The 14181-nt window shown below is 47.7% G+C and overlaps 1 protein-coding gene across 3 annotated transcripts in view; it reads right to left on the minus strand.

The window, feature by feature from the left end:
- The window catches only part of Dnmt3a (DNA methyltransferase 3 alpha), a 77369-nt gene that overhangs the window by 29248 nt on the left and 33940 nt on the right, over positions 1–14181 (minus strand). For 2 of the 3 annotated variants that reach the window (XM_071601399.1, XM_071601402.1), the window contains 2 exons: positions 13613–13656; positions 13025–13171 (listed from right to left, as the gene is read on the minus strand). The exons of the other annotated variant lie outside the window; for it this stretch is intronic. In XM_071601399.1, the coding sequence (XP_071457500.1) occupies positions 13025–13171; positions 13613–13656 (191 nt within the window). The remainder of the gene's footprint in view (positions 1–13024; positions 13172–13612; positions 13657–14181) is intronic. 3 annotated transcript variants of the gene reach the window in all.

The following is a 14181-nucleotide window of genomic DNA, read 5'->3' on the forward strand; positions in this document are numbered from 1 at the left end:
GGCTCCCCAAAGCAGCCAAGAATCTTCATTTTCCTATTCCCCTGCAATCCATGGGGGGTTGCAAGCAAATGACCAGGACTGGGCTGCTGGCAGTGAAGCTAAAAATAGCCACAGAGCCAACAGCATGGAGTTAGCAGGACTTGTTGCTAAGGAGACGGCCGCAGAGAGAGCAACTAAGCTGGAGAAGGTGTCAGACATGCACCCAGAGAGCAGAGGCCATGCTGGGGGACTTTAAGTTGACAGGGGGGTCCAGGGCTCCCACCTAGGGATGTGCAGCCTTCTAGCAGCTTCTGACTAATACTCTAAGTGGGGCAAAAGCCCCCCCCATCCCTCAGTACCTCATCTCCATGGAAACCACCATGACTTGGGTGAAGCACCAGCCCCTGGAAGGGAGGCCTCTGCCTGGAGCTGGTTGTTATGGCAACATCCCCCCCTTCCTGTCATTCTCTCTCTCCTGGCTTCTCCTGAGGGAAGAGGTGGGGGCCGGACTTGGCTTAGCCAGCATGACCAGGAAACACTGGCTTCCTGGCACAACTAACCTGCCAGGGGTTCCAGAAGCTCCTGGGACCCTAGAAAGGCCAGTCAGCCCTCAGCCCCAGGTAGAACTTCCTTTTCTTTCCACGAGGCCTCTGCAGGTCATCCTGCCTGGAGAACCCCAAAACTTACTGGGTTTAAATGCAATTAGGATCACCCAAGGAGGATTTTAAAAATAGAGATTCTTGGGCCTTACCTATCAGCAGCACCCTTGGGGAGGGGCCCAGGACTCTAGTAAAACCTCTCTAGGTAATGCTGATGCCAGCCAGGTGTGAGAACCAGAGACTCTTTGTTACAAATGAGGAAACTGAGGCCTAGAAAGGACTATGCCCACCTGAAGAGCCAGAATCACTAACTGAAGAGGAAGTGGGGTGGAGAGAAGACTGTAGGAAGGAGGACATGCGAAGGTGTGTGCCCATGCCACACTTCAGCCACTTGTCCCAGGCCAGCCACTTCACCTCCAGGGCCTTTCCCTTCTGCTCCCTTTCTGGTCATATCCTTTATTGCCTGATATTTGGTCATGATTTAAAACCGCAGGGCTGGACTAGCTTTGCCCTATGGAAGAAAGCAGAAGGCAGTAGGCTGGGAGTCTGGTTCCCAGAGTGTACAGAATGGTGGCAGTCCAGGCAGATGATTTGGACTGAAAAGAGAAATCCATCCTCCCCCTCCTCCTGAAGAAAAGCAAAAGGGTCACCATGGCAACTGCAATGTGCTGGACTAGTTGGGCTCCATGCCACAAGCCCAAACCTGGGCCCTGAAGCAGAATCTCTCCCTGCAGTTCAGGAGAGGCACAGCACTTGAGTGAGAGCCACTGGGCAGGGACACCCCCACCCCCACTTACCAGATTAATTTCCTGAAACCAACCTCAGTGAGCCTGCCTGAAACACACCTAGGCCCAATATGGCCCCAGGGTGAGTCCCAGGCACCTGCTGGGTTGGCAGGCCCTGAGGAAGGGAAAGAGAAGTAGAGAGATGGGCCTCCACTTTCTGTTACTCACAGCCTAATTGTGTATCCAGACCCACCACACATAAACCACAGCCCACGATCAAGACAACCTGCAATTAGATGGCAAATTACTTGGTAGCGACGCTTCCTACATGTGCCCAGGGAAATCAGACACTCAGGGATCAGCAAAGGCAGGAAGATTCAAGGGAAGACAAGCAAGGGTGTACCAGAATGGGCATACCCTCTAGCTTTTCAGGCAGGAATGGCCAGATTTGCGAGTCACCTACTGCTGCATTAGCCCCAGCAGATGAGGGGAAGAAACAAACACAGGCACAGTCACTAGCGGATCTGGTAAGAGGGGCTGAAGCATGGGACCTGCTCTGCCCGGGCTCAATGGTGCAAGCCTGTAATCCCAGTGGCTCAGGAGGCTGAGGCAGGAGGATTGCGAGTTCAGAGCTAGCCTCAGCAAGTTAGCAGAGGCACTGAGCAACTCAGTAAGACCCTATCTGTAATAAAATACAAAATAGGGCTAGGGATGTGGCTCAGTGGTCAAGTGCCCCTGAGTTCAATCCTGGTAACTTCCCAAACGCACGCACACCACCATCTCCCCCGCCACCCCCGCAAAAAAAAAAAGAAAAAAAGAAAGAAAGATAGAGGCCCCCGGTTCCATCCCAAACACCACAAAAATAAGTAAATAAGATGCAGGGTAGGGGCTGGGGATGTGGCTCAAGCGGTAGCGCGCTCGCCTGGCATGTGCGCGGCCCGGGTTCGATCCTCAGCACCACATACTAATAAACATGTTGTATCTGCCGAAAACTGAAAAATGAATATTAAAAATTCTCTCTCCCTCTCTCTTTAAAAAAAAAAAAAAAAAAAGATGCAGGGTAGAGGCCCTGCCAGAAAGCCAGTCCTTCCCTTCTCACTGACCCCCCTCCCCTCCCTGCCACCCCAGCTCTCTCCCAAGCAGCCCTCAGCCCTCCTCGCTCAGCCCTATGCTTCCCTAATGGCTTATGCTTGGAAGCCAGAGGGACCAGGGCTGCAGCTAGACCTCCTGCCTCCCTCTGCCCACCTGCATTCTCTTTCCTGAAGCTCCAGGGCTGATCCTCCTGTCCTGTCACTTTTGTCCACTAACAAAGAACTGCTGGGTCTGCATTGCTTCACCTGAGCCTGGGGACCTGGGCAGGCAGCAGAGATGACATTACAGGGGTGAGGTGTAGAAAGCTGCACTGACCCCAGGACTTACATGCTCCTTAACATGAGAATTAAGGGTGGGGGGCAGGTGGTGGGGGGAGAGGTGTAGTCTGGACTGGGCAAGGTATAGCTGATGACAAGACCTTACCTCACCACCTAGCTTCTCTGGACCTGTTTCCTAGCCAGCCAACAGGACTATAAATATCTGCCAAATATTACAAATAAGATCAAAGGAGGGCTGGAGTTGTGGCTCAGTGGTAGAGCGCTTGCCTGGCATGTGTGAGGCCCTGGGTTGGATCCTTAGCACCTCATAGAAATAAATAAATAAAATAAAAGATCCATTGACAACTAAAAAATATTTTTAAAAAATTCAAAGGAAATCAGAGTGGGCAATACTTGGAAAGCAGAAAAACCTTATGACAAGTTTGCTTTAGAACATGTGGATGTTTTCACTTTGTTTTAGAAGCCAGTCCTGGGGAGAAGTGCTAATTCTATATTGGGAGGAGGGGCAAAGGAACTGGTACACCTTAACCACCACCCTTCCCCCACCCTGTATTCCAGAATCTGGGGGCCAAGGGGAGGGGCTAAGGGACCACCATTCAGATTCAGGCATGCAAACCCTCTCAAGTTTCAGAGTCCAAAGAGAAAGAAGACCTAGCAGGCCCTGGGGACAAACATGGCTACTGCCATCTCCATCAGAAAGGGAAAATTTAAATTCCTGTACCCAGCCCTTTTCCGGTCTTCCCCCACAACCCTGCCCAGGCTTACAAAGTGCCTGCCTCCAAGCCCATCTTTTTTTCCTCCACTGGTCCTTCCAGATCTAAGAGCCTGCATCTGGGCCTACATCAGAATGACCTGGAGACCTTTAGCAATGACTTGAGCTGGCTGCCACTAAATTCCCGGTGTGATTAATCCAGGCCAGGTTGTACAGTTTAAACAAAATTCCCAGGTGACCCTACTGTGCAGAGGTCCCAGATGCAGGTTATACAATATTTCAGGGAATTTCTTCAGGTTTGGTTTAATTCTAAGCGTCTGAAGCTTGGTGGTTCTCAGACTTTAGAAACCCCTGGAACCTTGTGGGGGGAACTGGTTGATATCCAGACCTGTCAAGCAATGCCCTGAGATCCTGCTGCAGTGGCTCGAAAGGGGACCTGTCTTTGGATACATTGCCCAGGTGATTCTGAGGGGTGATAAACAAAGCCACCTCCAGGGAACACTGAATTCTAGTAACACCTTCATCTTTGCTGTGTATAGAAAGCAGGTCTAACTCAATTTTCATTTTCTGATTTTCGCCTCACAAAGGTGCCTTTCAAACACCACCAAGATTCAAATACAGGGGAGTCTCAACGGTTATTCCTATTTTTGTTCAATCCATCTGAGCTGGAAGTGAAAATATAAATATTTGTACTGCCTACTCTTCATTGTTAAAGTGGAAGAAGGGAAGAGCCATGTTATCTGTAAAGTGTTGACATGAAGAATAGCTACGTCAGAAAAATGGTAAGGTGGGCAGGTGGTGTGGAGCGAGTGCAAAGTGACCAGTGACTGATGAGAGGGCTGGGGATATGGCTCAGCTGGTAGAGTGCCTGGCTCACATGCACAAGGCCCTGGGTTCAATCTCCAGCACCACCAAAAAAAAAAAAAAAAAAGTGACAATTGAGGATAAGGGACAGACCTTAGGAAGGACTCCACAGATGGGTGAGAAGGGGGCTTAGTAGACCTTAGTCTTCTAGCTGTCCAAGAAGTCTTAAAGCACGCTGCTCTACCTTTCCTTCCCTTAATTTTTTGCAGTATTGGGGATTGAACCCAGGGCTTCACACAGGCTAGGCAAGTGCTCTATCATTTACCTATACTCCCATCCTTTTTTACTTTATTTTGAAACAAGGTCTCACTAAATTGCCTAGGCGAGCTTGAACTTGCAATCCTCCTGCCTCAGCCTCCACACCACTGTGCCCAACCCCAAAAACAAATTTTATGAACATTGTTTTATCAGAGTCCTTATAAGGATGTTTTGTATAATGTGCCTCTAGGAAAAGCCTACGGGAGAGGTCTCAGAATTTGCTGATGTTTGGAGTTTTTGTACAAGGTAGTAGGGGTGACAAAGCGAGCTACAGGTCATGATTTAGTCCTCTTCACCACTGTAACATTTTAGAATCCCTGGAGTCATGGAGTCTAATTCTGTCCAGGGAACTCAAGTGCAGAGAGGAGAAAGAGCTCCTCAAATTGATCAACTAATCAGTGGCAGAAGCTAAGACCGGAAACCAGGCCTCCTGAATCTCATTCCAACATTGTCTTAATCCAATTTCACAATGTCAGACAGTCAGGAGAAAACAGCAAGTCAAGGGCAGGGCAAGGAACCAAGTGGAGCTGGGAGGGACAGGTCACAAGAGCTAAAAGGACCTGAGCCTCACAGAGTCAGGCAGCGCTGGAGGGTCTCTTCTAAACCTGCTTGAATTCATGACAACCCACGACTGGAAATCAGGAAAACTACCTGCCTGCAGAACAGAAGTCTGAGATCTGGAGTCTGGTTTTGCCCAGAGGCCTCTCCACTGGGATATCCATCTGGCTCTCCCCTACTTACCTCGGGAAATCTTAGTTTCCCAGTGGTAAAAACAGGGATGAAGTGCTTTTTATAGGACTGGGGGCGTAGCTCAACAGGAGCATGTCCTAAGCATGTGCTAATCATGCATGAGGCAGAAAGACCTAGTTTTAGTCCCCAGTACCAAAAACACAAAAACAAAAAATGAAAAACAAATGTATATAGTAATTGGGGAAAATATGTTTTAGGGGTATGGTGAAAGCTAATACTCTGGGTGTAAGAATGGTGCTCAATACAGTCTGCCCTCCACCCCCAGCTTGGGCTTTGCGGTGGCAGGCCATTGGATGCTGGATACATTATGGATATATTACTAACCCCCATATACTTATTTTCTCACTACTAAAAAGTGGGGGTTGTTCAGAGAGCTATTCTCTCTGTGCCCCCAGAAGTGAATACTCCATTGTGCAAACAGCTCATCCACTTAAAGGATACTGGAGAGTTCCTTTGTGGCAGTTTTCACAGCTTAACACAAAGGTCAGCCCTGGAAGCCACTCTTGATTATGGGCTGTCACAGGAGCACCTTTAAAAGGTGGCCAGCCTTTTGGTAAAGTGTACTTGTTGTGCCTGCTTCAACTGTCACTGGCTCCTCAAAGGGTGATGTTCCTTTGGAGGCACTTTTGCAGGCAAGGCAGTATTGTGAGGAATGTCTGCCTCAAATGCCCACCTCGGCTCCTAATTTGGTTGTAGCCCTTATTGATCTACTTTGCAAAAGCCCAGGAGATCACACCTTGGTCACCTTCTCTTCCCATACCTCCTTGCACAGATGCCTACACAGGGGGCGCTGAGCAATTGCTTATTAAATGGAATATGGCCCAGCAGGAGGTAGTCCTCTAGACTTTCTCTCTAGAAGGCTGATCTTCCCAGGGCAGACAGGAAGAGCGGTCTTTTGGGACCACAGGTTGTAAAGCAAGAGGAAGTAACATTTGCTAAGCTTACCAAAGCAGCAGCACCACAAATGGCCAATAAACATATGAAAAGATGTTCAACCTTGCTTTTTAATCTGGGAAATGCCAATTATACTCATAATCAAAAAACATTCCCCTCCCATTTGATTAGCAAAGTATTGATGTTGGCAAAGGCAGAAGTCATCTCTACTCTGTTCTTGGAGCATAAATTGGTGCTGCCCTTTTTAGAGGGCAACTTGCCAAATTTTATAAAATGCAAACTGCACATTCCCTTTGAGTAGCAGTTTCTCTTTCTAGGTATCTGTCTCATAGAGACGCAGATGCAGAAAGAGACAGGATCTAGGATGTTCACTGCTGCAATAACTAGACAGCAAAATATTGTGCACAACATAAATGACCACTAATAAGAGGCTGGGTGAATAAAATCATAGTGATCTAAATGATGGAATGAAATAGGAATTACATGGTTAGACTGGCCAGGCTTATTGTAAATGAAAAACCAAGCTGTAAAATGGAATTAGTGTGGTTCCATTTATATAAAAGAAAAAAATCTGTGAAGAAAAATTATGTATTTGCATGTAAATCTAGATGGATAGGAATAATTGTGACATTTGTACACCAACCCAATAGCATGAAGCCCTTTAAAATTTTTTTTTTTTTCTTTTTTTTTTTTCCCTTCATTGTAGTACTGAAGATTGAACTCAGGGGCACTCTACCACTCAGCTATATCCCCAGCCCCGTCCCCTCTTTTTTTTTTTTTTTCCCCTGGTAACAGCATCTCGCTAAGGTTGGCTTAGAACTTGCAGTCCTCCTGCTTCAGCCTCTCAAATAGCTGGCATTACAGGTGAGTGCCACCATGCCCAGCACCTAAAGTATATTTTTTTTAATATTTATTTTTTAGTTGTAGTTGGACAGAATACCTTTATTTTGTTTATTTATTTTTATGTGGTACTGAGGATTGAACCCAGGGCTTCACACTTGCTAGGCAAGCACTCCACCACTGAGCCACAACCCCAGCCCCCTAAAGTATTTTGAAGAAGTTAAAATTGGGGTGTGGGGGACAGAGTTCTCATAACATGTATTTATAAAGAGATTGTATAATAATTATGTAATTTAAAATACTTTTTTTTTTTTGTTTTGTTTTTTTGGCAGTGCTGGAGATTGAACCCAGGGCCTTATGCATGCAAGGAAAGCACTCTACCAACTGAGCTATATCCCCAGCCCCTAAAATACTTTTAAGAAACTTATCAATCTCCTATTACATGCTAGCTCTGTGCTAGGAGTGTTAATTAAGGGTTGTTTCCTCTTTAATGCACACACCTGCAGGACATCTTTGCCCTCTTGGTAACTCCTGCCTGCCAGCCCTGGGGGCAGAGGTGCCCAGAGGACCTGCACTTAACAAACTGTGGTTGGGTAGAGGCAGTAAACAAACTGTTGAGTGCTGCTCCCATGGAGTTGAGATCTACGCAGAAGAGCAGCACTTGGCCAAGTCTATCCACAGAGGGACTTTAATTTAGTGGTGAGTTACAGTGATGTCTAAGGTCTCACTACCAGGAAGCCAGCATTTGAACTTGCCCCCAGAGGCCATAGTGAACAGCACCCTGCAAAACTTTGCTCCTTGCTGGACAGTCTGAGATAAGGACAGGATTGTGTCTGAAGGTAGTAGGTGGGGAAAGAGGAGGAGAGACTACAATATTTGGGCCACAGATGATTCATTTTCTTCACTATTTGGTATTTATTTTTGTGGTGCTGGGCATTGAACCCATGGCCTTGTGCATGCAAGGCAAGCACTCTACCAACTGAGCTATATCCAGGATTTATTAATATATTAATATATTCAGTGTTTATTAAGCTTCTAATTATCATAAGGATGCATGAGTTGAGGGTCCCGACCTTCAGGTTGGAAACCAGGAAAGAGACTAGGTCTTAGAGCAGTAGGACACGGTACCCCTGCCTTGAAGTAATTGATAACTTGGTTGGGGTAAAAAGATGAATGAGAGAGTTACAACATCGACAGGCTATAATGGAGTGCTAAAACCACTGGGTTAATGGTGGAAGTAACTGGGTTGAAAATATGAGAAATAGTCAGAGGCTATCTGACAGGATGGTGGACACAATGGGGAGCCATTGTGGGTTCTAGGAAGGTCCTGGTCATGATTAAAGCAGAGGATTAGTAAACAGATGGAGGGAATAGGACATGGGACAAAACAGAGGACATCAGCTTCCTAGTTCCTGCATGAATCCCCAGCCTGAGGGATGGAGAAAATGTCATATTTTCCTCACCTACTTATTTTAAATTTCATGATTTATTTTGTGGTATTCTAAGTGTTTTTTAAGCCTTGGGCGGTAGGTTGGCTTGGGTAGACTGAAGAGAAAGGAGTAAGCCTTGCTCAGTAACTGTGGTCTGATTGACAAGGGAGGTCAAGGGAAAAGGAAATTAAACTAGAGGGGAGGGGAGGGGAGATTTTGAGTGAGGGCCTCCCAGGTGTGGCATTCTGACCAGGGGAACAGGCAGGCTGGGGTCTGGTAGAAGCTCCCCAGCAGGGCACACAAGCCCTTCAGGCCTGACCTGCTCCCACATTCCCAGTTGGGCTCCACCAGCACCCCCTGAATTCCAACACAAACCTCCAACAACAAACTTCCACTCTTAGAAGCCTTGGGACCTCTGCACCTGCTGCTTACCTTCTTCTGATATGCCTTTCCTCTCCACTCCCCAAATTCCAGTTCACCCTATACTTTTTACTTTTTTTTTTTTTTTTTTTGGTACTAGGGATAGAACTCAGGGGTGCTCTACCATGGAGTTATATCCCCAGTCCTTCCCCAGGACTTTTTAAATTTTTCATTTTAAGACAGGGTCTCACTAAATAGCTGAGGCTGCTCTTGAACTTGCAGTCCTCCTGCCTTGGCCTCCCAAGTCTTTGGGATTACTGCCACTAGGCCAGCCCAGTTTCATCCTTTAAAAAGTCTAAAGCTGTCTCTTTTTGATGCATGATGACCCCTGGAAGAATCAGTCAAAGCCCCTGTTCAGTACAATACACTTTCTGCAGGTACCCTGAGCCCTCCTCCTACGCTTCCAGTATTTTACATGGTGCTCAGACAGGAAGAGTTCTGGGAATGGGTTCAGTAAAGATGCCTGAAGGAAGTTTTGTTTGTTTGGTTTGTTTTTGTATTAGGAATTGGACCCAGGGGCACTTTACCACTAGTGGGGAGCTACATCCCCAGTCCTTTTTATTTTGAGATAGGGTCTTGCTAAATTGCTGAGGCGGGTCTTGAATTTGCAATCCTCCTGCCTTAGCCTCCAAAGTCACTGGAATTACAGGCATCCGAAGTTTTGAAAAGTGGTATTACACTCCCTGGTTGGGAAATGCTGGTTGCACCTTGAAGTGGCAGTGCCAGAGAAATAGGTGTAGCTAAGTCCTGGAGCCTGGGGGTTTTCTCAGGAGGGGAGATATCTTTCTGGGGAAGGGGTAGGTATTTGGATCTCTGAGACCAGATGAGTGGTAAGTGGATCAAGACTGGCAGAGGGTGGCATAGAGGTCTGGGTTGCTGTGGTTTAGGAAGTACAGAGGATGCTGCTGGGAACTGTAGCTGCCAAGAGATGGGAACCTGCAGGGTCATCAGGAAGGCAGTTTCAGAAGAAAGGGTCAAATGCTGAAGAGCTAAAATGAGACTAAGAAGATGGATTTCTGCACCACCTAGAAATCAGGTCTGATAGTAACCGTTAACTGCTCTTTAGTGTGGCAGAGTACGTAGGATGGGGGAGGTGTTTGAGCATCCTAAATCTACCTGTGTTTCCCCAACATTCTTGCTACCTGCAGCTGACCCTACCCTCCCCCCTGGATAGCCCAGGAAGACAGTTTGGGATTCAGAGCTGGGCCCACAAAGAAACAGGAAACCTAAATGCTAATTCCATGCCAGCCCCAATCCCCATTTGCTATGTGAGCTGTGGCCAGTCATATAACTCTCTGGCCCAGTCCCCTAATCTGAAAATGAGGGGATCAATAGTTTTAGAACCTGACTGGAAACTACAGCATTCTTTATGACATCTTTAATTATAGCATAGGAATAAAGAACAATTTTACTGGCAGAAAAGATATTTTGTTTGGAGATCTCACATTATGAGACCTGTAGTATTTTATTTTTTTTAATATTTGTTTTTTTAAATATTTATTTTTTTAAATATTTTTTTTTTTAGTTGTAGTTGAACGCAATATCTTTATTCTATTTATTTATTTATACGTGGTGCTGAGGATTGAACCCAGGGCCTTGCACATTCTAGGCAAACAATAACCCCAGCCCAGAGACCTGTATTATTTTCAATTGTGTATACCTTTATCTCAGCTACTAGGGAGGCTGAGGCAGGACAATCACAAGTTTAAGGTTAACCTGGGCAACTTAGCAAGACCATGTCTCAAAATAAAAAATTAAAAAGGGCTGGGGATGTAGCTCAGTGGTAGAGTGAAGCATGAAGCCCTGGATTCAATACACAGCACCACAAAATTAATCAATCAATCAATTAATTAATTAAAGAACTTGTAAAACTTTTGATTAAAGTTCATTGTCACCTTTATTGGTTGGGGTGTTAAATCTGCTAAATTTTAGTATCTATTTTGATACTAAAATTTAGCAGATTTACTAGAAAAATAATTTTTTTGGGGGGTGTTACTGGGGATTGAACCCAGGGATGCTCTACCACTAAGCTATAGTGGTAGAGCTTTTAAAAATTTATTATTTCAAAACCTATTTATTTTTTGGTGGTACTGGGAATGGAACTCAGGGGCACTCTACTGCCGAGCTACATCCCATCCCTTTTCAATTTTGAAACTGGGCCTTGCTAAATTGCAGAGGCCTTGAACTTGTGATCCTTCTGCCTCAGTTTCCTGAGACACTGGGATCACAGGTGTAGGCCACCGTGCCCAGCCCAGCAAATGTTCTTAATAAAAAAGGAAAGAAAAAGAAAAAAAGTGTTAACTTTTAGTAGAAAACTTATAATTTAAATATATATATTTATCCTTATTCCTGTGAGCTGAGAAAACCCTTTTCATTATTGTAACTGAGGGAGCCCAGTTTGAGAAGCTCTTCCAAGTCTAAAAGTCATAATCTCTACATTTCCTGCCTCAGGGCTTAGTGAGAACAGAAAAAAAAAAATGCATAAAATGGGTCAAGAACCAAAGCCCCTGTGTTTGAGTCCCAGGGTCCCAGGAGCGAAGCCAGAGCTGAGGAAGAGCGTCTACTTCCTGAATCCCCATCCCAGAGCCGCTCAGGGCTAGGTGGCTCTCCTCTCCTCCACCTGGTGCAGGCTGCTGCCCTTTTCCCAGGCTCCTTCAGGGGAGTAATTCCTGCCTTCCTGAATCCCAAAGGAATTGGGAACAATTGAGGAGCCAGGCCCCCCCTCCCATTGTTTGGAACTTTCTCCAGAGCCAACTCTCACACAATGGCAAATGGCCTGGGGTCAAGATGATGGAGAGCTAAGGTGAAATGCCCCACGTGGTGGCAGTTTCCTCTCAGCAACCCCACAGCCCTTTCTTTTTGTACTTTCTCTTCTCATCAAACACAGGAGACAACCACGCAACAAATTATGCTTGGCGGGCTGACTTCCCTCCTTGGTCTTCCGGTCTCCACTTCCTCACCTGCTCTCCTGGTTGAAGCCCTCGTGCGCTCCCCACACCCTCCTACCTTCCCCCACAGAAGCTGCTCTCAGACAAGCTCCCTTAGGCTTTCCCATGCGTGGGCAAGTCTCCAGGAGCTGAGTGCCACAGGGCGGCCAGCCACTCCCCCAGGAGCCTTCTGCTTTCTGACACAGGCCTTCCTGCTCTTCACCACTAGCCCTCCCTCAGGCCTCTGCCTGGGCGCCTCCCCCTCTCTGCATGGCCCACAGAGGTTGCTGTTCCTGGACAGGATTCTTGCGCTTTCTCACCTCTCTGCTAGGTGAGCTCCTTGGTTCCTATGGATTAAAATGCCAGGTTTCTTTTGACTCCACCTTGATACCTGCAGCCTGTACTTTCCTAAGCCCAGCTTTCAGGCACCTCGCAACTCATGCTGAACCCCTAAATCCCACCTGCCAACACCTCTTCCTCCCCTAGTGCTCCTACCAGAGTAACTGGCCTAACCACAGCCATGTCTGTGGGCCAGACCCCAGAGGTGGCCTTGCGGGTCTGTTCCCCATTCCTCCCTTCTGTCAACAAGCCCTACTGATTCTGTTCCAAAAAACAACCTAAAGCTGTCTGTCCTCTGTCTCCAGTGCTGCCACTTGAATCCACATCGACTCACTCCTCTGCACAGGTTCCTTCTATGACTCCCCAGTTCAGTCAGTCATCAGCTTTTGCTGGGATCTGCAAGGCCTGGATGACTGGAGCCTGCTCCTCTCCAGTCTCATCTGGCCCCATTTTCCCACTTGCTCACCTCTGGGCAAACAGTTTGCCAAAAAGCCAGCACCTCCTCGTTTGTACCATTTCCTCTGTCCAGAACATTCTCCCCCACCCCACTTCCCACAGACCCAACTCTTCAGTTCCTTTAGAGCTGAAGTGAAAAGCAACCTCCTCTGAGGTCACCCCACCTAGAGCAGGCCTCTGTTATCTTGTTTGAGCCCCTTGTTTGTTTCCTCGTCCCCCCCATCAGAATGTCAACTCCATGAAGGCAGAAACCATATACGCACACACAGCCTAGTACACTGCCTGGTATACCATAAGTGCTTAATAACCATTAGTCCAAAGAACAAATGAATCAGTCACTACCTAGAGATCAAGTAGTTCCCTGGAAATTCTAGGGGTAACTTGAGGAGGAAGGAGGCTTGACCAGAGGGTGGGGACAGGTACATGGGACAGGTGGGGGCTCAGGCCAGAAGGCACCTCACCTCCCTTTTCCAGCGTGCCAGCCACTCGTCCCGCTTGCGCTTGCTGATGTAGTAGGGGTCCCCAGCCTGGAAGGTGAGCCGCGGCATGGGCCGCTGGCGGAGGCTGGACTCCCAGCCCAAGCCACCCCGCAGCCGGCCCCGGGAGCCCTAGGACAGAGAGACGGCAGAGAGACAGACAGGCATTAAGGTGGGCACTGTTGCCCCTGTGGGCCCCTCCTGGAAGAGGAACTGAGGGGGCACTCACCTCAAACAGATATGAGAATTCTGGCTGCTGGCCAGAGGGGGCAACCAGGGAGTACCGGGCAAGCCCCGTCTGGGCCAGAGAGTGAGGGATGTGGGAGGTGGGGGCATAGAGACAAGGCCACAGGGAGAGTGCTCCTCCACAGGGGGAGGATGTGCTGGCTGCATGTCTGGGGAACCTCCAGCTGCCACCCCCATTTCCTCTCCTCCTCACAGGGGGATGTCAAAGAAAGAGCAGGGGCCCACTCTCAGGATCCCCTCACACACACTCGCTACAGTCGCTCAGAGCGGTGGCTTTCTTCTAGAATCAGGATCCACAGAGCCCCTGGGGGTGAGGAAAACACTTGCCTCCATTTTCATGGATTCGATGTTGGTCTCCTTCTGTTCTTTGCCTGTGGAAAGGGAAGAACAAGGGGACTGTCGGCAGAATTACAGGGGTAGCTCAGAGGTTGCACCTAGAGCCGGGGTCACTGCCTGCCACAGAGAATAGCATTTGGTCATTCAGGTGTTAACCATGTTGGCCACACAGACTCAGAGGAAGGCCTAGCGCACAGAGAGAGAACTGGGGCCAGTTCAAGGACAAAGTATACAGAAATAATAGAAATTGCCAGGTGTAGTGGCACATGTCTGTAGCTACTTGGGAGGCTGAGGCAGGAGGATCTCTCACATTTGAGGCCAACTTAGGTAACTTAGTGGGACCCTGTCTTAAAATAAAAAGAGTTGGGAATGTAGCTCATGGTGAAGTGCTAGACTAGCATGAGCCCCTGCATTCACTACCCAGAACTGAGAAATAAAAGACAAAAGCTGGGTCTGTGATTTCTGGCCCACTGATTCTGCCTCAGGTACACAGAAGGGGCCTAAAAATATCTCCACTGTGCAGCTCACATTCAACAGAGTTCCCTTCCAGAGCAGGGAAC

The sequence above is a fragment of the Marmota flaviventris genome, chromosome 14 (genome assembly GCF_047511675.1).
Source record: "Marmota flaviventris isolate mMarFla1 chromosome 14, mMarFla1.hap1, whole genome shotgun sequence".
In the NCBI taxonomy this organism is placed as follows: Eukaryota; Metazoa; Chordata; class Mammalia; order Rodentia; family Sciuridae; genus Marmota; species Marmota flaviventris.